The 27,658-nt window shown below is 49.6% G+C and overlaps 1 protein-coding gene across 1 annotated transcript in view; it reads left to right on the forward strand.

Annotated features, from left to right (window-relative positions):
- Positions 1-27,658, forward strand: part of Adamts14 (ADAM metallopeptidase with thrombospondin type 1 motif 14) — a 58,852-nt gene that overhangs the window by 15,310 nt on the left and 15,884 nt on the right. Inside the window, exons 3-11 of the mRNA XM_090345535.1 lie at positions 3,660-3,816; positions 7,550-7,740; positions 17,349-17,432; positions 18,037-18,193; positions 20,472-20,577; positions 22,121-22,264; positions 22,748-22,880; positions 23,961-24,074; positions 26,338-26,486. Coding sequence (XP_090201661.1) covers positions 3,660-3,816; positions 7,550-7,740; positions 17,349-17,432; positions 18,037-18,193; positions 20,472-20,577; positions 22,121-22,264; positions 22,748-22,880; positions 23,961-24,074; positions 26,338-26,486 — 1,235 coding nt within the window. The remainder of the gene's footprint in view (positions 1-3,659; positions 3,817-7,549; positions 7,741-17,348; positions 17,433-18,036; positions 18,194-20,471; positions 20,578-22,120; positions 22,265-22,747; positions 22,881-23,960; positions 24,075-26,337; positions 26,487-27,658) is intronic.

Raw genomic sequence — 27,658 nt, forward strand, 5'->3', positions numbered from 1 at the left:
AATAAAAGGGACAAGGACAATCTCTGAGGAGCTTCTTTCCTTGATCCCTGAAGGCTCAAGGGACCTACAGTCACAGAGGGAGAAACTCCTGGTTGCTTGGTCTAGCTTGCCTGTTGTAACAGTTAACTGGGCTAGGGAGGCAGATCTTTAGCACTCCCTTATGAGGCATGGGGGTGAGGCAGTTGACCCTATGCACCTGTGGCATCCACTATGGTGAGATAAGGAGAGCGTGTGGCTACACTGGGATTTGAAATAGGTCTTGTGCTTCCTAGGGAGATTAATCTACCTCTGAGCCATGCCTCTCGCCCTCTTGTGCCCTGGTTATTTTGAGATAGGGTCTCACATTTTGCCCAGGAATGTGTCTTGACTGTAATCCCCCCTTTTGTTTCCTGTCGTAATAGAGAAGACAGGCAGGCATGGACCACTATACTACGCCCAGCTTCTTTCATTGAGATGAAGGTTTCTTTCTTTCTTTTTTTGGCTTACGCTGGCCTGGAAATGTGATTCTCCTCATCTTAGCCTTTTATGTACCAGGGATGACAGATGTTCTGCTCTGTTCTTTTTATGGGCCATGTACTGCTGTGCTCAATCTCCTCTATTCTCCCATCTGTGGAGGTGGTGTGGCTTTCAAAGGAGATTTTATCCGAAGGTAGGAAGTGAGCAACCTTGCTCTGCAAGGTCAGATCAGAACATAGGCCCAGAAGAAGGCTTTTTCCTTGTTCCCATGGTCAAATGCAGGCCCAGAGATTGTTCCAGGCAATAAAGCTTAGTGGTTAAGTATCATGTCTTGCTATAGTGCTGATACTTGTATGATTCTGACAAAGTGACTTAATCTTTCTAAGTTCTGTTTACTCATCCATGAAATGAATCTAGTATCAGTATCTGTATCACAGTGCTATGAAGATGAAATACCTTAAGATAAAATATGCAAACCTAAGGGCAGTCACTATTATTAACGCTAACTGTGGTAATAGGCCTTACAATGGGTAGAATGGAGGGGCATGTGTTTCAGCTTAATAAAATGTTGGTGTGTCTCGATGCAAAACATGTTGCCTGAGGAAGGGTATTTTTTGTTACGGGGGAATTCAGCTGCTTCTGTTGCTGAGGCAGGACTGTGGGACAGGCATGATGTACTTGACAGGTCTGTGGTCCATGATTGTGGCTTACAGCTTGACTCTGCATCATTGAGATCATTCTGGAAGCTGCTTGTCTCTTGTGAACCATGTGAACACATCAAGCCAAAAAGCTCAGAACGTGGGCCAGGAGTTTGGCCTAGTGGTAGAGTGCTCTCCTAGCATGCACAAAGACCCAGGTTCAATTCCTTGGTACCACACGCATTGAAAAAAGCTGAAAGTGGTGCTGCAGCTCCAGAGGTAGAGCTCTAGCCTTGAGAAAACCCAAGAACAGTGCTCAGGCCCTCTGAGTTCAAGTCCCAGGATTGGCAAAAAAAAAAAGCTCAGAATGCCAGGATTTGATGGATCCTCTGTGCAGTCCATTGAACAAATTCTAGAATAGGGGAGGGCCTTGGTTAAAGAGGCTAGTGTAGGAGGGGCAGACTGGCCAAAGTTTTCTGCCTTCTGGTCTAGGGAATTCTCTGCCAGGCTGCTTCAAGATGTATTAGGAGCCAGGATGGCACAGATCACTAGCTTGGGCAAGCCTGTGTGTGTGAACTTGGCCTAGGCGGCACTGTACTGGGAGGGTCTTTGTTTTGCTTGTCCCAGGGGCAGGACTAGCCCCCACTGTGGATCAGACAGGGGTGCAAGAAGGACATGGAAGAGATGCAGCCACAGAGCTGCAGTAACTGTGTGCAATGCTGTGTACCTGGAAGACATGCTTCCCATGGAGGGTTCTGCAGGGGCCAGAGTAGCAGAGGCTCTTGGATTTGACCATTACTTCTTGCCCAGGCGAAGCCTGTGCTGTTGAGCCTGAAGTCCTGTCTGGTTCTCAACGCTATCCTTTGGGCCTCCACACTTTTGCCCTTCTGGTTGAGGGAACTGGCAGCAGTTACCCATTTCATGGTGCTCTAACAGTCTGGATCAAACATAAGCTTTCCGTTGGACTGTGTACATGAGCCAGTGAAAGAAGGTCTTTCTGATGGCTAGTGGTAGGGTGGAGATGTGCTGTAAGCATAGGGCATATGCAGCTTGTTGATGAGAATGAGGCTGGTGTTAAGGGAGCAGAGGGCATTTAGATCCCTCTCTTCCACTCCTTGCTCCTGCCAAAATTCGTCACACATGCTCCTTTGGGCTGGAGAGTTCAGATTGAATTTCTTGCTTTTGCAGCCAGGGTCCTGATGCATATGTATCCCTCAGGACCATCTCTAGGTGCCTGGTCACACCCACCACAGCACGGGGCAGGATATGCCTGCTCCTTGACCCCTCTAGAAATTGATCAACTCATAGCTGAAAGCTGGGCCTGACTTCCTTGTCTCCGCCTACCCAGGGCTCATGAACCAATTTTAACAAGCATATCAGAACCTTTGCAGACCATGGAAAATCACCTGATTATGCAGCTCCTGGGGAAGCATCACAGTGTTGCTGCCATCTTTCCCTGGAGTCCTCCTCAACCTCCTCTGTATGGGGAACAGAAGGTGGTCTCTTGGTAGAGTGATCCAAAGTGATGTTTTTCAGTTTCATCAGCAAATATGAAGAGACATGACCAGGGTTGGCTATTGCCAGAATGGGTGTTCAGAGGCCTCAGGGGGCTTTCCTGAGGAGCAACCCAAGAGAAGGCTGAGCTCTGGAAGTGGGTGGGATTGAGCTGTTTTAAGTGACTGCTTTTTTTTTTTTTTTAAGGAGTCTAAATGGAGTGGGTTTGGTGAGCTCATAAACAGTTCCCTTAGGCCCGGCTGTGTGTTCACAGCTGCCTATCCAGAGACTGCTAACGCAGTGGCCACTCAATAGACATTTGTTGAATGAATGAACCGATTCCACAGATATTTATTTATTAAATATCGCCTGCTATTTTCTGTGTACTGTGGTAGGGGGGTTGGCCTTCTGCTTCATAAAGATGACATGGGCCAGTGTGTGTCTATGCGTACTCAGGCACACATAAATGAGCACACGTCTAGTTATGTGTTTCATTGGCCCCCTTCATTATTGTCTTCATTGGTGGCTAACAAGACTTTTTGGGGGACGCTTGGCCAAGGTTTTACTTTTTTATGTTTTTATTTCCAAAGCCAACCACATGATGATTTTGAAAGGAATATTTTGATGCAGGCAAAATGGGATTGAAAGCTGTGAGCTTGCAATGAACAAAGCCTCCCTTTTTCTTCCCCTCATTTTTTTTTTTTTTTTGCCAGTCCTGGGCTTGAGCTCAGGGCCTGAGCACTGTCCTTGGACTTTCTCAAGGCTAGAGCTCTACCACTTGAGCCTCAGCACCACTTCCGGCTTTTTTTCTATGTATGTGGTACTGAGGAATCGAACCCGGGTCTTCATGCATGCTAGACAAGCACTTTAACCACTAGGCCAAACTCCTGGCCCCTTCCCCTCATTTTTCTGCCTGAGAATTTACTAGAATCCCAGGGTTCCCAAGCGTGAAACCCCAGGCCTTAGAGGAAGAGCCCCATGCGTGTACACACATTTGCATTGCCTGTCCTGTGCCATGCACTCACTCTTCTCCTCTCTCCCTGCTTTTGCTTGCCCACTACATCCCTGCAGGCTGGCCTCATTCGCACAGACAGCACCGACTACTTCATTGAACCTCTGGAGTGGGGACAGCAGGAGAAGGAGGCCAGCGGGAGGACACATGTGGTGTACCGCAGGGAAGCTGTCCTGGGGGAGTGGGCAGAGCCTCATGAGGACCTTCACAATGAAGGTAGGTGGTGAGCAGAAGCTCACTTTTGTCCATGCTGCTGGGGTGACTTTTGACCTTGAGCTCTCAGTGCATGCCCTAGTGTGCCCATGCAAAATGGGCCTAGTTAACCCAGAGCTCCAGACAGCAGAAAAGTCTCAATGGAGCCTGCTGTAACTGGCTGGGGGTAAGGGGTAGAGGACCATATAAGTCCTGAATCATAGTCCTCAAGCCTCCAGTGACATGGGAGGTGGGGCAGAGGGAAGGGAGGTTCAGTATTGATTTCAAGGTTGTCTCTGAGTGGGAGCGGAGAGTAGAATGGCTACCATTTGTTCTTCCCCACTAAAAATCAAATATGCATCAAGGAGGTTTGTCGAGGCCTTTGTGGTGTCCAGGCAGCCTGGGGCTCAATGGATCATCTGTGTGTGTGTGTGTGTGTGTGTGTGTGTGTGTGTGTGTGTGTGTGTGTGTGTGTGATAAGGCTTGAACTGAAGGCCTGGGTGCTATCCCTGAGGTTTTTTTTCCTCAAAGCTGGCATGACCACTTTGAGTCACAGCACCACTTCTGGTTGTCTGGTAGCTAATTGGAGGTAAGCGCCTCACAGACTTCCCTGCCTGTGCTAAGTTTGAACTGTGATCCCCAGATCTCAGCCTCCTGAGTAGCTAGGAGTATAGGCATGAGCCATCTTTATAGCTTGTCTACTCTGTGACCTGAGGCAGGTGCCTTACCATCTGTGAGCTTCATATTTCCAGCCAGTGAAGTAGGGGTGGTAAGGGTCTACCTGATAAGGCCGCTTTGTCTTGATGAGGGTGTAGAGAAAACTCCCAGCATAGAGTATGGGGCTTGATAAATAGGAGCTCTCATGAGAGTTATTGGGGGTAACTACTGGCAGTTAGGGAGGCTATGTGCCCAGTGGCCAGCGGCAGGGGCTCACAGCCTGGCAGACCATGGTTGAGTGAAGAAGACAGGGTAAGTGACAGGTGCTGGCTTTAGGCCAGTTTCCTAAGCACACTTAGCTCTGTCATGAGGCCCCTTTGAACAAGAGGTATGACGAGGGTGGGGTGGAATCTGATCCTGAGTGGACACACCCTGTGCCAGGGCCCTGCAGGGCTGGGCCTCTTTGGAAGGAATGCCTGGAAGCTGGGTGTCCCCTAGACAGTGCTTTCTTTGGAGCCCCAGCTGCTCCTCAAGTGTCATTCATAGAGGAGCAGTGGAGGGGGTGGAGGCACTGGGGATAGAAGCAAAAGGTTGGGAGGAGAGTCAGAGGATGGGAGTGGGTTTGAGAGTTGGCTGGTGGTAGGTCTCGTGCCCTCCACATGACTGAGAGAGTGATATGTCTCCTTTGGACTCCACTGGGCCTGGGCACTGTCCCTGAGCTTGAGCCACTGATGCCAGCTCACAAGACCTTTTTGACTTCCCTTTCTGGGGAGAGGTCCTGGGGAATTGTAGGCTTTTGAGGTGGGGCCCTGACTGTGAGCCTGGAGGTGGACCTGGTCTAGGGGAAACATGTCAGATGGTCTGCATTTCAAGACACCTGGCTGAAGCTCCTGTGTGCCAGCCTGTGTGGCTGGGGTTTGGCCATCTGTGGTCCCTTATTAAAAAGACAATAGAAGATGTTCTTGAACATGGCACCTCTGATGGAAGACAGCAGGGGTGGGGGTAGGGAAAGCAGCCTGGCATGGAAGGCTTTGCTCTGTGTGCTGGGTCTACCTTGGCTTGTAGCCCGGAGTACAAGGCTTTGCTTGTATGCTGGGCTCATCCTGGGCTCTTCTCTCTACTTGGCCCCATCCTGGACATCTCATTCTCTCCAGGTCTTGACCACCCTGACTATTCCTAGAGTTCCCTCTGTGGGTCCTAAAGGATAAATGTCAAGAGGTCACCTCGCCACAGGGCCCTTCTCCCTGTGAGGGTGTCTAGTTTGTTTGGGGAAAATTTGAGTTGCCACAGAGACTCCACCATACAGCTTGCTAACGGAGCTGTGTCAGTGGAGGGGCTGCCTGACTCTGGGCTCTGCTGTGAAGAGCTTCCATGCCTACCATGAACTGGGGCTGGAGGACACTTGTCCTGTGGACACTCAGGTTTAGCTTCAATACCTGCTTCCTAAATGGAGCATAAGTGTGCAGATACACTCATCCCCACATACACAAGCACACACACACAAGCAATCCCTGCCTACTCCATGTTCTCACCCCCTACTCATCTACACACGCACATACTCTTACACACTCACCCACATTTGTTAACACACCTCCCCACACACATTCACACTCACCCCACATCCACATCCATCTATTTTCTTGTTAGTACACGCCTCACACGCTCATTCACACACATCCTTGGGCCTTAAAGAAGAGCTTGGTGAGAGACAGAGCCCATCTGCGTGCAGAGTTCAGACTTTAGTGTAAACTGTTCCACATCAGGTCCTCAGGGGCTCCCTGAGCCCTGCCTTGGCCTCAGACTATGTTCTGGATGCTCCCCCCACCCTCCATTCAACCCAGACTTGCTCTGACTTACTCCATTCCCTCCCCCAGACCCCTCCCTAGAGAGAACTGGGTGTGAGCAGGGCCCATGCCCTCTGGCTCTCTGCCAGCTGGAGCTCAGAGCTGCTACTACTGATGGTGGTGATTTTTTTTTTAGATTTGAGAAAAACAACATAAAATATACCATTTTAACAATTTTCAAGTAGGCAGTTTGGGGATAATGTGGTGTTATTTAACGTTATCTGTATCTAATTTCAGGACATTTCCATCACCTCCACCAAACTTTCTGTACCCATTAGTAGTCCCTTCCTTTTTCCCTTCCCCACCCTTAGTCAGTTTCCTATTTCTGTGGATTTCCTATCCAGAATGTTTCCTTTAAATGGAGTCATGTAATGTGAGTTGTTAGCTGCTAGCTTCTTCCTCTTAGTGTGTGTTCAAAGTTCACGTGATGGCATGCAGTAATACTTACATCCATTTTTTATGACACAGTAATATTCCACCACCTGTTAGTTGTCCATGCCCCCCTATACGTGTGTGTGTGTGTGTGTGTGTGTGTGTGTGTGTGTGTGTGTGTATGCATATTGCAGTGGTTCCTATGTTGGGGCTATTGTGATTATGATCATGCTATAGGTGATCACAATACCTACTATGAATGCTCACATGTGAGCTTCATGGGAACACATATGGTGACTTGATGTTTAAGGTTTTAGGGGTGTTCCAGCTGTTTCTTCAAGGCAGCAGCATCATTGTCCACCCATTTGGGGCTTCTAGGATGGGTTTCTCCCCCTCCATTCCCCACAGCTATGAAGAAAGAACTCCGAGCCCTCACTCACTGGGTGTGGTAACGGAGGAGGGGAATGGTGCATTGGCCCCCAAGGGATCTAGGAGGAGTCAGGTGCCCTCTTTGAGCCTCCGTTGACAGATCTGGCATGGAAGGCTTCTAGAAGTCAGATTCAGTTTTCTATTGTAACCAGGCGCTGCTTACACGTTGGGGCGACTGTTACTCATTCTCCTGCTTCGGGGGGGGGGGGTGAGCCTTTGCCCCCTACTGAGGAACCTTTCTCTTTTTCCCTAGGGATTTGTCTGAGCTGTGGGCTCCCCATTGAGCCTGTCATGTCCCAAAGGTTTGGATTAAGGTGCTCCATTGGCGAAGTCTATGCAAATATTCTAGAATCTGAAAAACTGCTTCCAAGAAAGAGTCTAGGTAAAGGGATCCTCCATCTTTATGTGGCTACCGTCAAATTCTCATGATGTCTCCCTTCTTGTCTTGGTTCCAGCCTTTGGCCTGGGTGACCTTCCCAACCTGCTAGGCGAGGTTGAGGAGCAGCTGGGTGACACAGAGCGGAAGCGGCGACATGCCAAGCCAGGCAGCTACAGCATTGAAGTGCTGCTGGCAGTGGACGACTCGGTGGTCCGTTTCCATGGCAGGGAGCACGTGCAGAACTACGTCCTCACCCTCATGAACATTGTGAGTGTCCCTGTGTCCCTGGGCAGGGCGGCCACCAGCACTCTGCAGATTCACCACCCTGTCACAGGCACACCAGTTTTTCAAGGAAATTCAGAAACACAGCTTTCTAAAAAAGATTTGTTTTAGAAAGGTGTGGTGGAAACTTTAAACCTCCTACTTTCTAAAAGGTTAAAAGAAAGGACCACCATGAATGCAGACAGGACCTAGCCACAGCCACATTTGACCTGGGGGCTCCAGGGACACCCCTCCCAGCCCAAGGGCAGAGAGGAGGGAGAGCAAGGAGGGGACAGGGGGAGGGTGGGTGGAAGACTTGCATCCTTGCTCTTCTGGCTGATGCTTGTACCTGGGTGCCAGCCTCTGGGATTCTAGAAGGATGGGAAATGAGACCTTAGGTAAAAATAGCACAGGTTCAGGCCCAACATTGGGGAGAGGACAGCAACCCAGGCCCTCCCACAGAAAGCCCAGAGGAGAAGGTTGTGAGGAGTCTGGCTCAGCAGAGATAATGTGGAGTCCAGACAGGAAGGAGGTGAGTGATGGCATGGAAGGGCAGAAGGCCCATCAGCAAGTGGGTAGGGCAAGGTCCTTTCCTTTGAGGTGCTGTACAGAGGAAGAGGATGACTTGTCCTATAAGTCCATCTGGAATTTGAGACCAGAGAGGGGACACACACACACACACACACACATTCATGCATGGGGGTTACCTAAAGAATCTGAAGGGTGCCCTTTTAGGAAGCTAAAGTTTCTGGCTATCTATGGGCCTTTCCTGACCTTCAAGCCAGAGTTCTCTTGACCTATTGGAAGAGAAGAAAGGAGCTGGTTGAATGCATTCTCATGCAGACCAAAAGATAATTTCAAATGGGTGAGTGCTACAGCAAAATCAGCTCATCCTCAGTGTAACACAGACAGGCTTTGGAGACTCTGATGGACATGTGACAAATTGCAAGCTGTGTAAAGGAAAATATTGGTGTCACAGCTGGAGCCCAAGCCCTCACCATGCCCTTCTTGCCTTTGTAACCTTCTCATGTCTACCATTCTGTACTTTGGTTTTATTGTTATTTCAATGGTTTTTTTTTTAAATTTGTTTGTTTTTAAGTGCCAGTACTGGGTCTTGAACTCAGGATCTGGGTGCTGTCCCTGAGTTTTTGTGCTTAAGGCTGGCACTCTACCACTTAAGCCAAAGCTTCACGTCCGGCCCCCTGTTCTATGATATTCTAATTCTGACTTGACTGTTCTGTAGGACCAGTTCTGGCACTAGCAACATGAGGCTGATTCCTATTCCCATAGCTCTGTGCCCAGAGACAAAAGGAGTTTCTCCTTCAGGTCCTAAGTAGAATCTCCAGGCAGGAAGACTCTTATTGGCCTAAGTTGGTGTCAGGGTCCTTCGTCCCTGGTTCCTCTCGACTAGTAGGAGGGATAGGGAAAAACACGCCCCGACCAGGATGAGCCGCGAGAGGAGAGGGCCCACTGTCCTCCTGCACTCAGCCTTCCTTCCCCAGACCACGAACAGAGACGCCACGAAGCTTCATCAAGGCAGGAAAATCTCTCTCCAAAACCCCCGTCCTGAGGAAGTCCCTCCAGCTAATATACCCTCACTCTAGGTCCCAGCAGAGAGTGATAAACAATAACACATTTGTATCCAATGGTAATCAAGTCTTGCGCCCTGTCTCATGCGCCTTTCCTTGTCTCAGCAGAAAGTTATTAGACATGGGGTTACTCGGCCCCCAACAACTTGGGTCACATGATCAACCATTAGACCAATCACTGTATGTTAACAGGATAAGACAGTTTTGTAAAGGTAGATGAGGAATGGGGTATAGACATAGGCAGATACTCCTATTTATGTGGAGTACAATGGTTTGTGCTGCTGCTTTTTCATAGTAATATCTTTTCTTGGATTTATCACTGAGGTTAAGTATGTGTATAGTATTTAGAACATGCCTGGCATTGGGTAATATTATTTATCGGGCACTGGTGGCTCTCGCCTATAATCCTAGCTACTCAGGAGGCTGAGATCTGAGGATTGTGGTTCAAAGCCAGCCAGTGCAGGAAAGTTAGAGAGACTTTTGTCTCTGATTAACCACCAGAAAGCCAGAAGTGGTCATGTGGTTTAAAGTGGTAGAGTGCCAGCTTTGAGCAGAAAGAGCTCAGGGACAGCACCTGGGCTCTGGGTTCAAGCCCCAGGACTGACAAAAAATTATCTATCTGTCTGTCTGTCTGTCTGTCTGTCTGTCTGTCTGTCTATCGTAATATTCTTGTCTTTGTGTATATGTGAGTACATTAGTCTGAAGGCCTCTGTAAAGTCCTTTGAGGGAAAGGACTTGGTCTTATTTCTATTAAAACCCCAACATCACCCATCACAGTGTCTTGAGACCTGATAGGTGTCTCAGACTAGTGTCTAGGAGAAGCAGGTGGCTGGTTTCCACATACATGGGCAAAGGAAAAGGAAACAGAGTTCTGTCTGTAGTGCTGGCATGAGTAAAAAGATAGGGCTCAAGATCAGCCACAGGGACAGAAGCTCCAGAGAGGGGCAGGTTCTGACAAGTCGGGGCCTGGCATGTCTCTGTGTGGATGGATGCTTCTTCCCTCCTTAGAGTCTAACCTGTGGTTGGGACACTAGAGCAAAGGCTCACTTGTGGGGCTGTCTGGGGACAAGATGAAGGGAAAGATGGCCATGAATGTGCACATGCCTTCATCCCTGGAGCACTTGACCACCCACCTGGACTCTATAAAACTCAGGCCCAGCCTAGGGCCACACAGCTGACTCTAATCTCATTGGTCAAGCTAAGAGCCTGGTTGGGCCATAAAGAACAGATCAGTGGAGATGCCTGAGAGGACTGGGGACCTTGTCTTGCATCCAGAGCTGGGGCTGAAGCTGCAGGAATGTGAGCCAGGGTGGGTGGCAGCTCCAGGCTGCACCTCATTGGACAACTGTAAATATTTTGCCCATGGTTTCTGCCCCTCCTTCCTGGGCTTGCACAATGGTACTGTCCATCCTGCAACCAGATATCCTCTCTGATCTTGCCAGGCCATCCCTGGCCCCAGAAATCAGGATCAGATGTGGTCACAGGCAGATGGGCAGGAGCAAAGAGATACCCTTTTCACTGGCTTTGTGGAGTTCCCAGGGGAATCTGTGCTTCATGAAGACCAAAGCCTCACACAATGGACAGGAAGAGCTGGGGGTCTCCTCGGTAGGAGAGGCTGTCTGCTGCCCATCCGCTCACCATCTGTCTGGTTGTCCTCTGTGCCCAGGAAGCCCTAGCCCCATCCGTTTACCCCAGTGTCTAATGCAATAGTCCCTTAAAGTACAGTCCATCCTGGCGTGAGCTCTCCTCACAGGAGTTGGGCCTGCGTATGAAGCTCTACCTCAACTCAACCCATCCCAGGCCCTAGATGCTTTCCAGAAAAAGATGAAATCATGACTTTCCTACAAAAGCAAACTGCTAACAGTTATCTGATAAGGTCTGTGGCCCAGGGGTGTGAATGCATAGAGGGCTGACCTGTCTTCCATGTTTCATGTATACTAATTTGAGGATGTGTTGTAAAAATAAATTTAAGACTTATCCTCACTTATCTTTTTCTGCCTCAGTTTATCCATGTTACAGGATTACTTTCCCTAAAATGTTTTCAAATCTTAGGACTAGAAAACCATCTAAGACTTTTAAATTATTATTATTATTATTATTATTTTAACTTATTTATTTATTTTTTATTGTTAACAGTACTGGAGCTTGAACTCTGGACCTCTCACTCCTGCTCAGCTTTTTCACTCGTGACTGATAGGCTACCATTTGAACCGTCTTGTCTTTGCAGCTTTTTTTGCTGGCTAATTGGAGATAAGAGTCTCTAGGTGTTGTGTGCCTGGTCTAGCTGTATACTGATCTTCAGATCTCAGTTTCCTGAGTAGCTAGAATTACAGGTGTGAGACAGTAGTCCCTGGCCACCTGAGCACTTTAAAGCACATAGAGAAGTTATTTCAAGTAGTTAGTGAACACTTTTTGGTGCCTGTTATCAGGCACCCATTCTGTTTTTTGTTTTTTGGGTTTTTTTTTTGCCAGTCCTGGGCTTGAGCTCAGGGCCTGAGCACTGTCCTTGGACTTTCTCAAGACTGGAGCTCTACCACTTGAGCCTCAGCACCACTTCCGGCTTTTTTTTTTCTATGTATGTGGTACCAAGGAATCGAACCTGGGTCTTTATGCATGCTAGGCAAGCACTTTAACCACTAGGCCAAACTCCCGGCCCCCAGGCACCCATTCTGGAAGCTTTGGTCTGACATCAGAAACAAGCCTCAGCCCCCCTGGCATAATCAGGGACTCATGAAGATGATGTTGAAAGGGCTTCAAGGAAGTAGCCATCCTGCAGGTGGGGCTAGGGGAAGGCTTTCTGGATAGGGCTAGAGGTGATGAGCCAGCCTTGGGGAAAATGGCTAGGTGAGGAGCTAGCAGGAGGATATGGAGCAGGTGGCTACAGAGGGGTCTTGGAGGTCTACCTATGGAAGAAAAGTCCATAGGATAGTGGCATGGGCTCTTGCATAAAGACGTAGGCGGAACGGTTTTGGATGGTGAAAGAGGAGAGGACAGACGGGAGGCCAGTGGAGATGGTTTGGGCCAGTGGAAAGGTCCAGGAGTGGAAAGGTCTCATGTCCGCCAGGGAGCTGAGCAGTTTGTGTAGCTTGAATCCCTTTGGCCATCCATCCCTGTTGCCTCCATGGCTTGGAGTTGCTAAGTGATTTGCTCCAAATCCACCAGCTCCTAAGTAACAGAGTAGGACTTTGATTCTGTATTTGCTTGATTCCGAAATTTATGCTCTGTACCCACCCACTGCCTCTGTTGCAGAATGTGAGGACAAGTATCTCAGGGGACATAGGGCGGAGGGGAGAAAAGGAAGACCCCGGCTCACAGCTGGGAGACAGAAAGAATGATTTGGCTTTTCAGGAAATTATCTGCTTGACATGGGTCTGATGGAGCACAGACTGTGCCAGGCTTACTCCCAGTGCTCCACATCTCCCTCGCCTTCATCCTCTTGTCTCCCCAAGGTATATTTCCTCTGCAGCATAGATGAGTGCAGGGGGCTTAGAGTGGTGAGCTCATGGGGCAGCAGGAAGTGCCGAGGTCCACATGGCTCTGATTACACTCAGGCAGGCCAACCTGGGGCATAAAGGCTGCTGCGTTTTGCAAGTAGGTCATCGGGGATAAAAGCTGAGCATTGTGGACATGTGGACTGTGCTCTCTGGAGCTACTCTGCACAAACAACCTGGGCATGAGGGGAACAGAGCAGCTTGAACTCTAAGGAACAGCAGGGGCTAGCCCACAGGCTCCATGGTAAAGAGGCAGTGGACATACCAGGTTACATGGTCATGAACTTGGGCAAGAGGAAGCCAGGAAAGATGCATGGATACTCAGTACCATCAACCTTGTTCTGCTCTGAGAGAAGCTTCAGCCTCCAAGTCCTCCCTGGTGACGGTGGAGGCAGGACCTGCCCAGTGTGGCCTCTGATGGATGGGCCCTGGTACCCTGGCCAGATCTATGTTCCAACATAACCTGGGAGTAACAGGGCCCAGGCCTGGCCACTGTATGGTGGATCCGTCTGAGTGCCAGGGTGAGCAAGACCTCACTTTGGTTATGAAAACTGATGCTGAGCTCACACCAAGGGAGCTTGACCCTAGGGCCTCCTGGGGGGTTAGGACAAAGGAAAGGTTTCTTGTGACAGTTGCTTGGCTGTCTGTGTTGTTATTGGCCAGGGAGACCTACCTGCACACACCTTTGGACTCACAAAAGATGTTTTTGTGATCTAAACGTCAAATGCATGGATGTCAGGAGGAGCACGTGGGATTCAGGTTCCAGAAAGTCCTGAGCATGGGGGCCAGCCTTTCTTCTTCCTTCTCCTGGTGAGTGCCGCCTGCCTTGCCTGGCTCAGTTCCTACACGTTCACTTCATTCTCGTCTTTGAAGACATTATCTTCTTTATCTTTGCTGTTCTTCATAGGCCACCTATAGTCAGGAGCCCTCATGTGAGGCTCAGCGCTCCAGTCCTCTGGGTGGCCTCAGCTGACCTCAGGGGAGCCTGGTCACCTCCACCAGTGCAGCCCATCGTCTCAGTAAAACTGTAAAAATCACTGGACCACAATGATCAGTCTGTGTCCCCACCCTTCCTGAAGGGAGAGGGAATGGTTCTGAAGTGAGGATGAGGAGACAGCGTAAGGAACACCATGTGTTGCTAGGACAGAATGACAAGATGTTCAAGGCCAGGAGTCCTGACATTAAGGTTTAGTCTACTTCCTGCTGATACTTCTATCAGCTAAGTCAGGCCTTGGAGCTAGGAGAAGGGCTTGGCCTTCCTCCTTTGAGCTATCCTCATCTTCTGTCACCCCAGCTCAGAACTGGACAGCAGCTGAGTATAAAATTAGGGGCTGTAGAGTCAATGATCTGATTTCAAATCCTAGCCTTGCCACTTCCCAGCTGGGGGTAAGGAGCCTTGACCTAGTGACTTAATCTTTCTAAACCTTGGATTTCCCACCTATGAGATGAGACTAAGTCTGCTCTGTAAGCTGGTCATGAAGTTGTGTTTAAAGCCTTCACACAGTGCCTGGCACATAGAAGGGACTCAGAGAGTAGCTGGCCATACCTCCAAGCCCAGCGTTCTGTACCTGTTCTCTTTGTTCGCTGCTTTGCCACCTTTTGGCCAGAATCCCAACCTTTGCTTGTTTTTCTGGTACACACCCAGTGGCTATCTCAGGCCAGTGTGTGATGTCAAACTTGAAGCCTAGGGGTCCTGGCAGAAGTGACCTTGAATTTGGCTCAGAGATGAGAAGCAAGGGTGCCAGACACACTGTTCTTTCTGCCCTGTGGGTGTGTCTTGCCATTCTGCCTTGTTCCCAATCACAGGAAGCAAATCCTGATCACCCCAGAGCTGGCTGTTTGGCTTCCCCTCTGGCATTTGTAGCCACAAAAGGTGGCTGTCAGGGCCAAGATTTGGGGGACAGCCAAGCTAGAGCCTGTCAGGAAACCCTATAGATGTGCTTCAGAGGGTATGGGGCACTGAGCTTCCAAGGTAGGCACACCTCCTGGCTGTGATACTCTGGAATTACAGCCAACCTGGCAGCCCTGTCCAGCCATTTCCCTGGTCTGCTTCTCTGCAAATCCACAAGGCAGTTCTAGCCAAGTTAAAGCCACTGAGGTCTCCTGCAAAGCTCTTCGTGTGCTGTCCAGCCACTCTGATTAGAGTACTATCTGGCATACACCTCCAGGTCCAATCAGTCCACTGTTCATGTGCAAGTCTTTCAAGGGCCTTGGGCCATGACGTAATTTCCAGGCGTCCACACATATGACTGCTCACGGCCGTGGTGAGAACCTCTATGGGAGGAGGCCTTTGCCCTGTTTACCTAGCCAGACTCTTTCTGTTCTCCAAAACACATTGGAAGACCTCCCTTCCCGCCCCTAATGCTGGCCACATTCCTGTATGGAAGGAAGGCCATAGGCTGGCATTGGAGGGGCTGGGAGGCCAGGTTGTTTAAGTCACTTTGTGGCAGGGCATCCTGAGCATAGGCGTGGGTGCCTGGGGCTGATTAGACCTGTAGCCTTCCTGGGCCAAGCCTTCCTTGAGACTTGAGAGTGGGGCATGCAGGTTGAGGAGGAAGTGTTGTGCTGTGGAGCACTTGGTTCCTGTGAAGTCTTTGCTGTGCTGGAGGAGGAGAGGAGGGAGGAGGCACCCTTGTGCCTGTGGGTCTATGTGTTATGCATTGTAGTGGGAACTGGCAGAGTCTGTTTGCCCACAGTGGGGTACTAGGCTTTGTTCTTAATATTTGACTGGATCCAGACATGGGTGCTAGGAAGGCCCGTGGTAGGGGAAGGCTCATGGTGGAAGCTTGATGCAGGCTTCTCTGAGTTGTGTATATTCATGTACTGGCATTGCTATCAGTCTTGGGCACTATGGGGCATGTGTGCCTCTGTGCCCACAGCCTGGCCATGTCCTAGGCTGGCCTGGCAGGGGTGTGTCAGCCCAGGAGCGGCTGTCCAGCTCCTCTCCCCACGCACTCACACATGTGTTTCATTTGGTGGACAGTAACGCTGTAATCCTTTGTGGGTTACAGGTTGGTTGCTTTGCTTCTGTGTATGGGAAAGAATTGATGGTCAAAGGGCATAGGGGAAGGTGGAAGTGGTAAGAACAAACACAGGCAAAAATTCCATCCTGGCATCCAGGAAGCTGTGTGGGCAGGAGACAAGGCTGTCCTCCACTTTTGCCTCCATCACTCTACCGACTATGTCCAAGACTTATGTGTTCCAGAAAAGGAAACAGAGGTTCTGAGGAGTTCTCTGTTGTAACCCAAGCCAGCCAGCTCATAAAGGGGCCAGGCTGGGATTTGAACCCTGAACTCTCCTCCAGATCTGCTTCTGCATTTCTGTGTCCTAACACTGACTAGCTAAGCAAGTGAGTGCTCTTCTTGGGCAGTCTCTTCTCTTCAATACTCTGAAGCTCTTTCAGGGGATTTGTTACAAATGCAATGGTACAGCCCAGACAGACATCAGGGAAGCTGTCAACGATGCTGTTGGTATTTTCAAAGCAAGCAGATTATGAGTAGCATGCTTTGTAAAATAACAGTCCCCCCCCCACACACACGAAGCTAACTGTGTACATTTTCTATTTGGATACTACTAGAAGTTTAGAGTATTTCTTCCTTTTTTGTATTTCTTCTTCTTTCTCCTTCTCCTCTGTTCCTCCTCCTCTTCCTCTTTTTCTCCTCCTCTGTGTTCCTCTTTCTTCTCCTCCTCCTCTTCTGCCTCCTCTTCCTCCTCCATCTTCTGTGTAGATTGTTGGGCTTTAACTCAGGGCCTGGGTGGTATCCTTGATTTTTTTTGATGAAGGTTAGTGTCTACCATTAATCCACCGCTTCCTTTCCAGCTTTTTTGGTGGGTAATTAGAGATAATTTAAAGCCTACTCAGGCTGACTTTGAATTACGATTCTCAGATCGCAGCCTCCTGAATAGCTTGAATTACAGTTGTAAAACACTGGTGCATGGCTTGTATATTTTCATTTTTTTTACAGTTTTTTACGTTTCCAGGTGATAGGAAGCTACTGCTCCAAGGCCCTGAAGCACAGCCTTTGGATTTTTCCTCAACAAGAGGCCAGGGCCTGGGCACATAGGACATACATCATCCCAGAGGTACCTGGAAAGGCATAGGAGGTACACAGGGATATCAGGACAAGTGGCTTGAGCAGAGGTCCCCTGAGTCAGGTGACCTTTCTGGCAAAGGAACTTCATAGATTTGCAAAGATGAGCATCTTGGTCAGGGGCTGAGTGTGAGACCAGACCCTTTCCATCCCAGCTGACTTTGGCTTTGTGAAAAGAGCTCAGGATTGAGATTGAACTGCTCAGGATTTGAATCCTAGCTCTGAATTTTGTTTGCTGCATGTTCTTGGGCAAATCATTGTACCTACTGGCCTCAAGTTTCCTCACATATAAAGCAGGGAGAATCTATAGAGAACATCTGCTTGAGAAGGACATAGTGGATAAAATGGGCCACTGTCTGTTAAGAATCTACCTCAAGACCTGGAACACCATAGGCTGCCAGTCCATGCTTGTTTCTGTTTAAAATGTGCCACTCCTCTTGCAGGTGGACGAGATCTACCACGACGAATCCCTGGGGGCCCACGTGAACATTGCCCTTGTCCGCTTGATCATGGTGGGATACCGACAGGTGAGGCCTATTTGCTAGCAGGCTGGGAAGCCACCAGCTTGGGATCAGAAACCTTATCTCCAAAATCAGAATCAAGGCATCTGTGGTGTAGGCATTGGAGGTGGAAGCAGAAATTCCAGGTTCTTTCAGTGGAAAAATTGACATCTAGTGTCCTGATAGAAGGGACCCCTTTTCTTAAGAGATTGAGAGGGAAACAGATTTAGAGGAGGCCATAGCCAAGACAAGTCCTGGCATGGTTGCATGGTTGAGCCTGGGGGTGCAGGCACTTATTCTGTCTAAATGGGAGGCGGGGCACAGAGCTTTCTTTCCCCTAAGTCTACTATAAATGAGATTAATGTCAGATCCAGGTAAGTACTCAGCACAGAACCTGCCTTGTGGATTAGTTGTGGTTTCTAATATATATGTAGGGCATAGTGCTTGGCTTGGCATACAAGTACTCCCTAAAGCAGACAGGGCTATGTGCCAGCAGTGTTCCAGATGGGGACAGCTGGTGATCTCTGGGGCCTGCCTTGAAGTTCTGGGCCTTGGAGCTCCCACTTGGAGCTTCACAATAGTGTCTCGGGCCCTTACCACTCTGTTGTGATCTCTCTGCTGGTACCTGTAGTCCTTGAGCCTGATTGAGCGAGGGAACCCAGCTCGCAGCCTGGAGCAGGTGTGTCGCTGGGCACACTCCCAGCAGCGCCAGGACCCCAGCCATGCTGAGCACCATGACCACGTGGTCTTCCTCACCCGGCAGAACTTTGGGCCCTCAGGTATGCAAGGTACTGTATTTGCCAAAGCCAGGTATATGCAGCCTGCTGGGCACAGGTAGAGCCTCTGGGCTGGGCGGTGGGGCAGATGGAGGAGACGGGACCTGTATGGACACATGGATGGATGAGTATTGGGATGGTTTCTTGGGGACCAGGACAAGTGAAAAAGTGCCTACTCATAAACCCGCTATCTTGGTCCAGCCTTCCAGTAGTTGTGAGTGGCCAGGTCTTGGGTTCTAGGCCTTATGCCCCAGGGAGGTCTTCAAGGTTCTTCTGCCCACATCATATCCTTGTGTCCTCATGGAACACTGTGGGCACTTGGGGTGTGGTTATGTCAGTTGCAGAAAAGGAAACCCATGCTTCGCCCCTACTTTATGCCTCACTAGCCCAGGGATTCAACTTTTCTTCAGCTCCTGGGTTTTCCCAGCTCTCAGATGAGAAAGACTGTATGTAACATTTGCCTTCTTCTAGTTCGAAGCTGCTTATGGGGCCAAGGGAATACGTGAAATGTCTGTGACAGAGTATTGACAACTGTAAGCATCTGCAAACTTGCACAGCTTTCCTTTAAGGGGAAACTGAGGCACTGGTTGGTGAAGAGGGTTGCTCATGACTACAGCAAACAAGTGAAAGACTTGAGAATAAACTGACTCTCCAGACCTCATGTTGAGGGCTTTGTGGGTTTTTCTGGTTTAGTGTTGGAAATGAGTCAGACAGCCCTATCTACCCAGCCTTTATCTGAACCACGAAGCCCAAATATGGTATGCAGACACACACACACACACACACACAACGCTCACATGCAGATGTGAAACTTGCGCATATATATAGATATGGATTCCCAGACACATATGCACAATGTACAACCACACAGATAAAACCACACACTTATGCATGTAATGACATAACTATGTAACGCAAAACCTCAGGGTTCTAAGACAATAAAGGCCTTAAACCCTTTCCTGCAGCAGCCTTTCATTAAATTCTCCTAAACAATGCCTAATGAAAGACCTTTTCAACCACGACTCAGACAGAGAGGGCTCCTTCTAGTCAACTGCTTTCTATTGGCAGTCACTCAGAGGCTTTTCCCAGCTCAGGCTGCTCTCCTACTCTAAAAATGAGTTTTTTGGGGGCAGAGGGTGCTGGAAATCGAACCCAAGACCTCATGCTTGCTCAATACATGCTCTCCCACTGAGCCACATCCCAGCCTGGGTTGTTTTTGAAAGCAGGTCTTCAGCACAGGTCTCACTCACAACACTGATTAGTGTGCGGTGGCTATGGCTGTTGCTCCAGATCAGCCCTGCTGCCCTGTCCCAGTCCTGTGTGGCCTGTCTGCACCTTGGTTGGTATCCCCCATCTCTGGTGGTGAATTGTCTCACCTGTCTTCTAGGTGGATGGAGCTCTGCTACTGCCATAAACCATTCCTCCCCTGAATCCTCCAGTAGAAACCATTTTCTCTTATTCTCCTTTCTCTTTGACACTTCTTCCTCCTTGAATTCTGCCTCTTCAGGCCCACCCTGAATCTAATCATCTAATCTCCCTGCCCAATTGCCCCTGCCTTCATAGTGGGCTGTGCTGGAGGGAAGGAGTGGAAAATGTTATCTGATTGCTCCATGGCATTTAGAAGGACTTACTTTTGAGACTGTATCTCTAGATTTTCCAGGCTGGTCTCAAAACTCTTAACCATTCAAGAGGCTGGGATCTGAGGATCATGGTACAAAGCCAGCCCAGGCTGGAAAGTCCATGAGACTCTAATCTCCAACTAACCACTGGAAAGCCAGAAGTAGAGCTGTGGTTCAAGTGGTAAAGCACCAGGCTTGAGTGAAAAAGTCCAATGTTGAAGCCCTGATTCAAGTCCCAGAGCTGGCACAAAAAAATATTTTAAAACTTAGGGGAAAAAAAATCACAGGCTAAGAGAAGCTGGGGTTACTGTTGTCCATCTCCACTGGCTCCCTGCAGTGAATACACACACACACACACACACACACACACACACACACACACACTCGTTACCTTCAGAGAGAAAGCATTTCAAGCTTATTCGTTGACTGGACGCAGAACTACAGGGAGAGAGAGAACTAGAGTGTGTGCAGACTCTGATCCTGCCTGGAAGTTCTGTAACTTATTCACCATAAAGAACTCAAGACCAAGAGGGAATTTCTCAAGCATATAGAGACTCTGCAGCTGCTCTGATGTTACGATGATCCTGTGTGGGCAGGACTGGACAGACCTCAGCATACCTTACCTCACTTGCCTGTGATCTTTGTCTGCCCTCTTTTCCTCTCCTTGGCAGGATATGCACCTGTTACTGGCATGTGCCACCCCCTGAGGAGCTGTGCTCTAAACCACGAGGATGGCTTCTCTTCAGCCTTTGTGGTGGCTCATGAGACTGGCCATGTGTAAGTGGTACTAGGAGGGTGGGCACCAGGTGGTGGCTCTGTGACTGTGCCTTCAACTCGAAGAGTCCTCTGTGTAAAAAGGCTTTTCTCATGTCAGGCTGTGGTTCCAGAGTCCCAAGAGATACCTGAGCACTGGCCTTTTGCTATTTAGAGCTCAGGGAGTGGGGTCCAGCCTCCAGGAGGAGGAATTTAAGGGGGCTGTAGTAGTTCTATACCTGCCTTGGTTCCAGTTTCCCAATGGCAGATTATGGGGATCAGACGTACCTTGCCTTTGAAAGGGCAGCTCGGTGGCTATTTTGTCACAGGGCAGGCCTGCTGCCTGGGTCTCTATCCCTGGCTTCTCTCTACCTTGTCATCACCTCAGCTGCTTATCCTGGCAGTGCTGCTTGTTGAGGAGCTGGTTTGAACCCTCACAAATGGCTCACTTAGAGTCCAGGCAGCAGGCCAGGTAGAGACTGGCCTCTGGTTCTGTGGGTTTGGATGTTGTTTACAGCACACTCATTTGTTCATTCATTTAACCATTAGTTCTTAGGCACCTGTCACATGCCAGGCTCCAGTAAGAACAGGGCAGAGAACATCCTCAGGAAGCTACATGCTGGCCAGAAAGCCAGGAGATTCTGTCCACTGTGTCATGTAAGGCTGTACACAGACCATAGTTCTGTTCTGGCCTTGCCTATCTACAAGAACAGAGCTAAGCAAGGGACTCCATCAGCTCCATTGGATTTTACTCATTCTCTGTCCCTTGCCCAGCAGTAATACTTCTTTTCCCTGGGCCTCTGTGTCCTTCTGAGACATGGAGCTTACTCTGGAGAAACTTCTGAGGCCCCTCCATGCTTGGGAACTTATAGTTCTATTTGTTTTGGAGCCAGGAGCCTGCCTTCCTGCAAAGAGCAGAGGCTTCTCCCTGGGAAGAAACAAGGGCAAGTATCCACTTAGTGGGCAACACCAGATGGGACTATTTAAGAAATTAGGATATCCAGCTTTGGCACTAAATATTAGTTGTAAAGAACAAAGTTTATAGAGAAGGTGCCTCCACCGGGCTCTGTGCTATATCCTGTAGGATCTGGGAGAGTTTAAGAGGCTGGCATGCAGAGGGGTGCAATGAATGAGGTTGAATGGGATCCAATGAGACCCTGTCTTGGCACTCAGAGGCTTTCTCTTTGGTGGAAAGATAGTGTGTGTATGCAAGAGTTGCTCATGGCAGCCCTGGTGGTCCTTGCTCTGGAAGCGAGTACAGCAAGGGCTGGTGTCCTGGAGCAGGGCTTGGGGCTAGCCTCAGGAGCTTGAGGATGGGGACTGGTAGCTAGGAGGAAAGAAGAGGGGAATAAAGACTTGTAGAACAAGAGAGATACTCCCCTACCAACCCCCTCCCCACAATAGGGCAGCACCTACTCAACAGCCTTAATGTATTGTTGGGAAATGGAGGCCAGGAGATGCAGTCTGAATTTCTAGTTGGAGCAGGGTCTCTTGTCTCAGGCTGCCTTCTCAAGGCTGGGCTCCCTAGCATGTCTCAGGGTTCACACCTGTACCCCCCATCTTTCAGGCTGGGCATGGAGCATGATGGTCAGGGGAATGGCTGTGCAGATGAAACCAGCCTGGGCAGTGTCATGGCTCCTCTGGTGCAGGCTGCCTTCCACCGCTTTCACTGGTCCCGCTGCAGCAAGTTGGAGCTCAGCCGCTATCTCCCGTAAGTCATCTGTGTCAGGGCTGGGGCCCCAGAGAGTGGCACACCAAGGCCTTGAGTGGATGGGGGCACAGTTGGAGGCAGACACACAGCATTGACCTCCCACAGCAGCCTGCCCAGTATGCATGACACACACTGGGCACACGGTGTCTCAGGGCTGTGAGTTCTCAGATTGTCCACGAATCACCTCCTAATCTTTGCCATAGTATATACTTTCATATACTTTCAAATGCCTTCTAAGGCATTTATGGTGGAGCTAAGTCTGATCCTGGATGACCTTGTCCTTGGCTGGAGATCAGACACTCCCAGTCACTGATAGTGGAGGACCCAAGGCAGCCTATCCTTGGAAAGCATAGCTGGGGCCCAGAGTGTTGGTGTAGACTCCTGCTGTCCTTCCTTGCTCCTTAGAAGCCCCAGTTCCTGAGAAGGAAGGGCTTTGGGCTTGCTACCCTCAGGCTGGCTCACCTTCCCCTGCATTCACCACAGATCCTATGACTGTCTCCTGGATGACCCATTTGAGCGCATATGGCCCCTGTCCTCGGAACTGCCTGGGATCAACTACTCCATGGATGAGCAGTGCCGCTTTGACTTCGGCACTGGGTATCACACCTGCTTGGCAGTGAGTAGCTGGCCTCTGCCAGACCAGGGTATGGCCTTGTATGACCCAGGCTAGTTGGTTCATAAGCATCTTTCATCACAGGCTTTATTCCTGGGGGGGGGTGGGAGAGAGGGTGGATGATAAATAGGGCGCTGGCTGCCTGGTTGCCTGGGGTTACCTGAGGGATGATTCAGGTGCTGGGCCTTGGGGTCTGGGGAAGGAAAAGTTCTCGCCCCTTGGGTTTGGTGGGTCATTTTGCTTTACCTCCTCACTCCTATACCTGTGTGTCACTTTTCTTCCGAGGGTTACTTCCACATTCCCAATCTCATACTTGAGATCACAGACACTAAGCAACACTCCTCATCCCTTCCCTGTGGGATAGGACACGGCAGGACTCTTGATGCTGGAAAGCAGGCAGAGTCTCCCAGAAGAGAAGCAAATGGGCTAACTGTAGGGGTCCAGACTAGGGCTCAGAGAAGGGGACACATCAGGGTGGGGCTTTCTGAGGGCAAGCCTGGTGACCTGAGTGTTTACCACCCTCAGGAGGGAAGGAGCCCTCCTCACTGCCCAAGGCACCCACTTGGCCCAGAGGAACCTGTGTGAGGTCACCTCCTCCACTCTCCCAGCCACAGTGGGATGTGAGGTCTTACACAACACTGTTTTGGGGATAAAAGAACCGAGTGTGGGATCACAGGCTCTGGATGCTATGTTTGGCTGAGAGAACAGTAAGGATATTGAGCCTGTCCCAGACTATCGAGGACATTAGAAGGAGATGGAGGTCACAACCTCTAGGTCTCCTTAAGATCCTGTGTGCAGGAATTGGGGAGCATTTTAGGCCCACACCTCCCCAGAGCCTCAAACTATAGTAGCTTCTACAGTGAGAAAACAAGAGACAAGTGTACCACGCCCAGCCCCCTCTCAGTACCTGATGGGAGAGGGCCTGGGGCCACCTGTACTTGCTATAGAGTAGAGTTGAAGGGTGTGGGGGACAGTGGCTTCCTCAGCATCCATTACACCTTCTTCCTCATCACTGTCCTTTGCCCCCAGGCAACTTGTCAGAGCTGGAGATCAGACTAATCACCTATTCCCTTTGCCATGCAGTTTAGGACATCGGAGCCCTGTAAGCAGCTCTGGTGCAGCCACCCTGACAACCCCTACTTCTGCAAGACCAAGAAGGGGCCCCCGCTGGATGGGACAGAGTGCTCACCAGGCAAGGTACCTGCTGGGGCTGCAGCTGTGCCTTTTGTGGCCGAATGAAGGCCATTGGGCACTAGCATGGGCGCAGGTGCCAGGGCCCCCTGGCTGTGTGTGTGCAGATGGGGACAGTGCAAAATGAGAGCAGCCCAGTGTGTGGCAGATGTTCCTGGAGCCTTCCCACGACCTCACACACTCCCTGGGCTTTCTCTCCTTATCATGGCCTTGTGCTCCAACATTGGCTACTTTGCGTGATTTCAAGCCCAACCAGCAGAAAGTTTCTCTCATTGTACAGATGAGAAGAATGAAGCCTAGACTGGTTATGGCCACCCAGGAAGGGATTAGCATATGGGGATAAAGGGAAGACTCCAGGTGTCCTGCCCACTTCCCCACCCCCAGGCCGTCCTTCTCATACCCCAGATCTTTCCTCTGCCCCATCCTGTGCTTCTCATTTCTCCGATTTCTGAGTAATTCTGCTCCCTCCAGCCTGAGTGGGTTCAATGGCTGAAGAGCCCTGAGCTGTACTTCTGATTAATTGCTGATTGTGCAATTGATTGCTGTGTTGTGAGTTAGACCGTTCAATGAACTTGAGCAGCTCTACCAACCCTGCTTCTTCTTGACCATCTACCCCACGAGGTGGCTTTGCAGTGACTAGACCAAAGCAAGAGCAAGAGTTGGAGGCAGCAAGTGTTAAGAGGGATTTACTATGGGCATAGCCACAGGACATCTTGTCCTCTGACCTGTGACCCCTCATGTGCCAGGCTCCTTCTGCTTTCAGCTGTCCTGCTAGACATCTCTGGGCTTTGTACCTTTATGGATGGACAGGGCCTCCTGTGGACCTGGCCAGCCCTGGCAGACTCTCTTCCCAAGGCACTCGTATCTGCCCCAGGTCGTTCCCTCCTTTCACCCTCCAGGTGTTCAGAGTCCTTGGCCATTCCCAGTCATAGTTTTACAGAAATACTTACTCAGTAGTAAGTATTTTCATCTAGGAGCTGAAATTATCCTTACCTCTAGGAGGTAATTACGGATGGCACAGAGGCTCTTTTGGGAAAGGTGGTGGTGAAAATATTTTAAAATTGGACTGTGGTGAAGGTTGCACAACTCTGTGAACCTGTTTCTTAAAAAGGCATTAAAAGTTGTGCACTCCCAACAATTGACTTTGTGGGGTAAACTGACCCCACTGAAGCTTCCTAAAAGCCCAGAGACTGTGACTTTCTGGTCTCCAAGTGAACTACTGAGTTCACCTCCAGAGAAAGACAGAGAGCTTTCTTATGCGTTATAGTGAAAGGGAAGGGAGTTGCCTTTAGTAGAGTCTTCCTTGGAATAGCCAGCCTTGTGCTCAGGCTCCTATAGCCTCTGGTTTTTACAACAGTCCCATTTAATAATGGGCAAACTGGCCGGGAACCAGTGGCTCACGCCTGTAATCCTAGCTACTCCGGAGGCTGAGATCTGAGGATTGTGGTTCAAAGCCAGCCCAGGCACAAAAGTCCTTCCATGAGACTCTTATCTCAAATTAACCGCCAGAAAACTGGAAGTGGTGCTGTGACTCAAGGGGTAGGGCAGTAGCCTTGAGCTGAAGAGCTCAGGGACAATACCCAGGCCCAGAGTTCAAGTCCCATGACTGACAATAACAACAACAATAACAATAATAACAATAATGGGCAAACTGAGGCTCAGCAAAGAGAAGTGCCTCCCACATATAGCTAGAACTAGGCTAGCTGGGATTCAAACTCAGGTTTTCCTGCCTCCATGCACATGCGCCCTCTTCTGCATGGACAGATCTCCATGTGCTAGACTGTCTTCCTTAGGGACTCATCTGCTTGTGGCCCTAGGAAGGTGATTCAAGAGGCAGAACTCTAGGGATTGGGAGGACTATGGCTTTTCTCTGGTCTCTGCTCTTTATTTCTCCTGGGGTGCTGAAATAATACTTCATTTATTGTCATTATTAGTCTTTTAACTAACATCTGCCATGTCTGGAGGGCTTTGTGTGCCAGGCACAGAAAGTCATGGACAGAGGGGGTTATCCATGTTCACAGATGAGGAGGCCAGAGGAGACGAGTCATTTATCTGAGACTGCTAAAAAAAGATACTAGTTTTTAATAACAGTAGTTTATTTTAAGCTCCTAGAAAGTGCAAGGTTCTGTCTAACCCCAGGCTCCTTCTCCCAGTCTGTCTCTGGGCTCCCTGATAGGGTCCACAGCTGCTCTTTGTGCCCCCCTAGCACCCTCCATGCAGGCTATGCTGCAGTGGCCCAGGGTGACCCTGTACCCTCTGCCCCACCCAGTGGTGCTTCAAAGGTCACTGCATCTGGAAGTCACCGGAGCAGACATATGGCCAGGATGGAGGCTGGAGCTCCTGGACCAAGTTTGGGTCCTGTTCTCGGTCCTGCGGGGGTGGAGTGCGATCTCGAAGCCGGAGCTGCGACAACCCCTTGTGAGTGTGCTTGGCTTGGGTGGGCAGAGAAGATGACCCCAACTCCTGAGGGCTGAAGTTCTTTGAGGGGAGGACAATAGGGGCAAGGTGCAGGAGAGAGTGGTTCCTACAGGTGATTATGAGTTCTATGCATGAGGACCCCAAACTGTTGGGGTATTGGGGTGCAACAAATCCTCTTGCATTGGCTAGCCTCCCATCAGTTCTGACTTCTGAGAATATGGCTGGATTAGTGATTCCGAAATTCTTCTGTGCACAAGATTCCCAGAGAGTCTGGGTGGGCTCAGAGCCTCTGCTAGTTCAGCAAGACCTCCCGTGATGCCACTCCTCCAGCTAAACTTCAAGTAAACACTGACCTCAGTGTGCTGTATATCACCTCCAAGTTTATTTTTTACCTCATGTGCAAAGCTTCCTTTCATTTTTTTTCTTTTTTAACATTAAAGCCACCCTGAAATATTTTAAACATTCTAAGAAACCTTGCTTATCACTTCTTACCCCTCTGAAGGATCTCCATCCCTACTCCATGTTTTTGGAACTTCCAAACTACAGTTCCCCATACCCTCCATTCTCCAGGCTGAAGCATTTGGCTTAGGACAGCTTCATGAGAGACAGGAACTGGCTAAATCCACCATGGGCTCAGCTGGCCTAGGAACTTCTACACAAACAGGGCCTGACCTGGCCTCTCTGGGCACTGAACACTTAGAAAGGCAGACAACAGGACCATAGTGGTTCAAGCACCCTAAAAAATAATAATGATCGGTAGTGCTCTGTTGTTTGCCTATAGAGGTTGGAAGCCCACTACCCTGTTTCTTTCTTAGACAGCTATCCTGATCTTTTACAAATGGGAGCCATGTGTTCTTTTGTTACACCGTCCTTACCGTCTGCAAGTGGGAACCTTCTACAAAATTAGCCTTGCATTAATTCTCCTGTATTGTAGATACAGAAGCTGAGGTGATGGGAAGAGTCAGTGGTATTGGCCCTGATATGTCATCTGGCAATCATGGCCAACAGTTATCACCTGATGAAAGCTACTGTTTATCAAACTCCTCTACAATAATAACAACTTTTTTTACCTTCTGAGGTTTAGAGGAAACAATATATGTACCCTCAGCACAGGTTAAGCACTTAATAAGTGACAGTGACAGTTGCTTAGTAAGTAACAGTGTACAAAGCAC

The sequence above is a fragment of the Megascapheus bottae genome, chromosome 15 (assembly GCF_031878675.1).
Source record: "Megascapheus bottae isolate mThoBot1 chromosome 15, mThoBot2.hap1, whole genome shotgun sequence".
Lineage (NCBI taxonomy): Eukaryota > Metazoa > Chordata > Mammalia > Rodentia > Geomyidae > Megascapheus > Megascapheus bottae.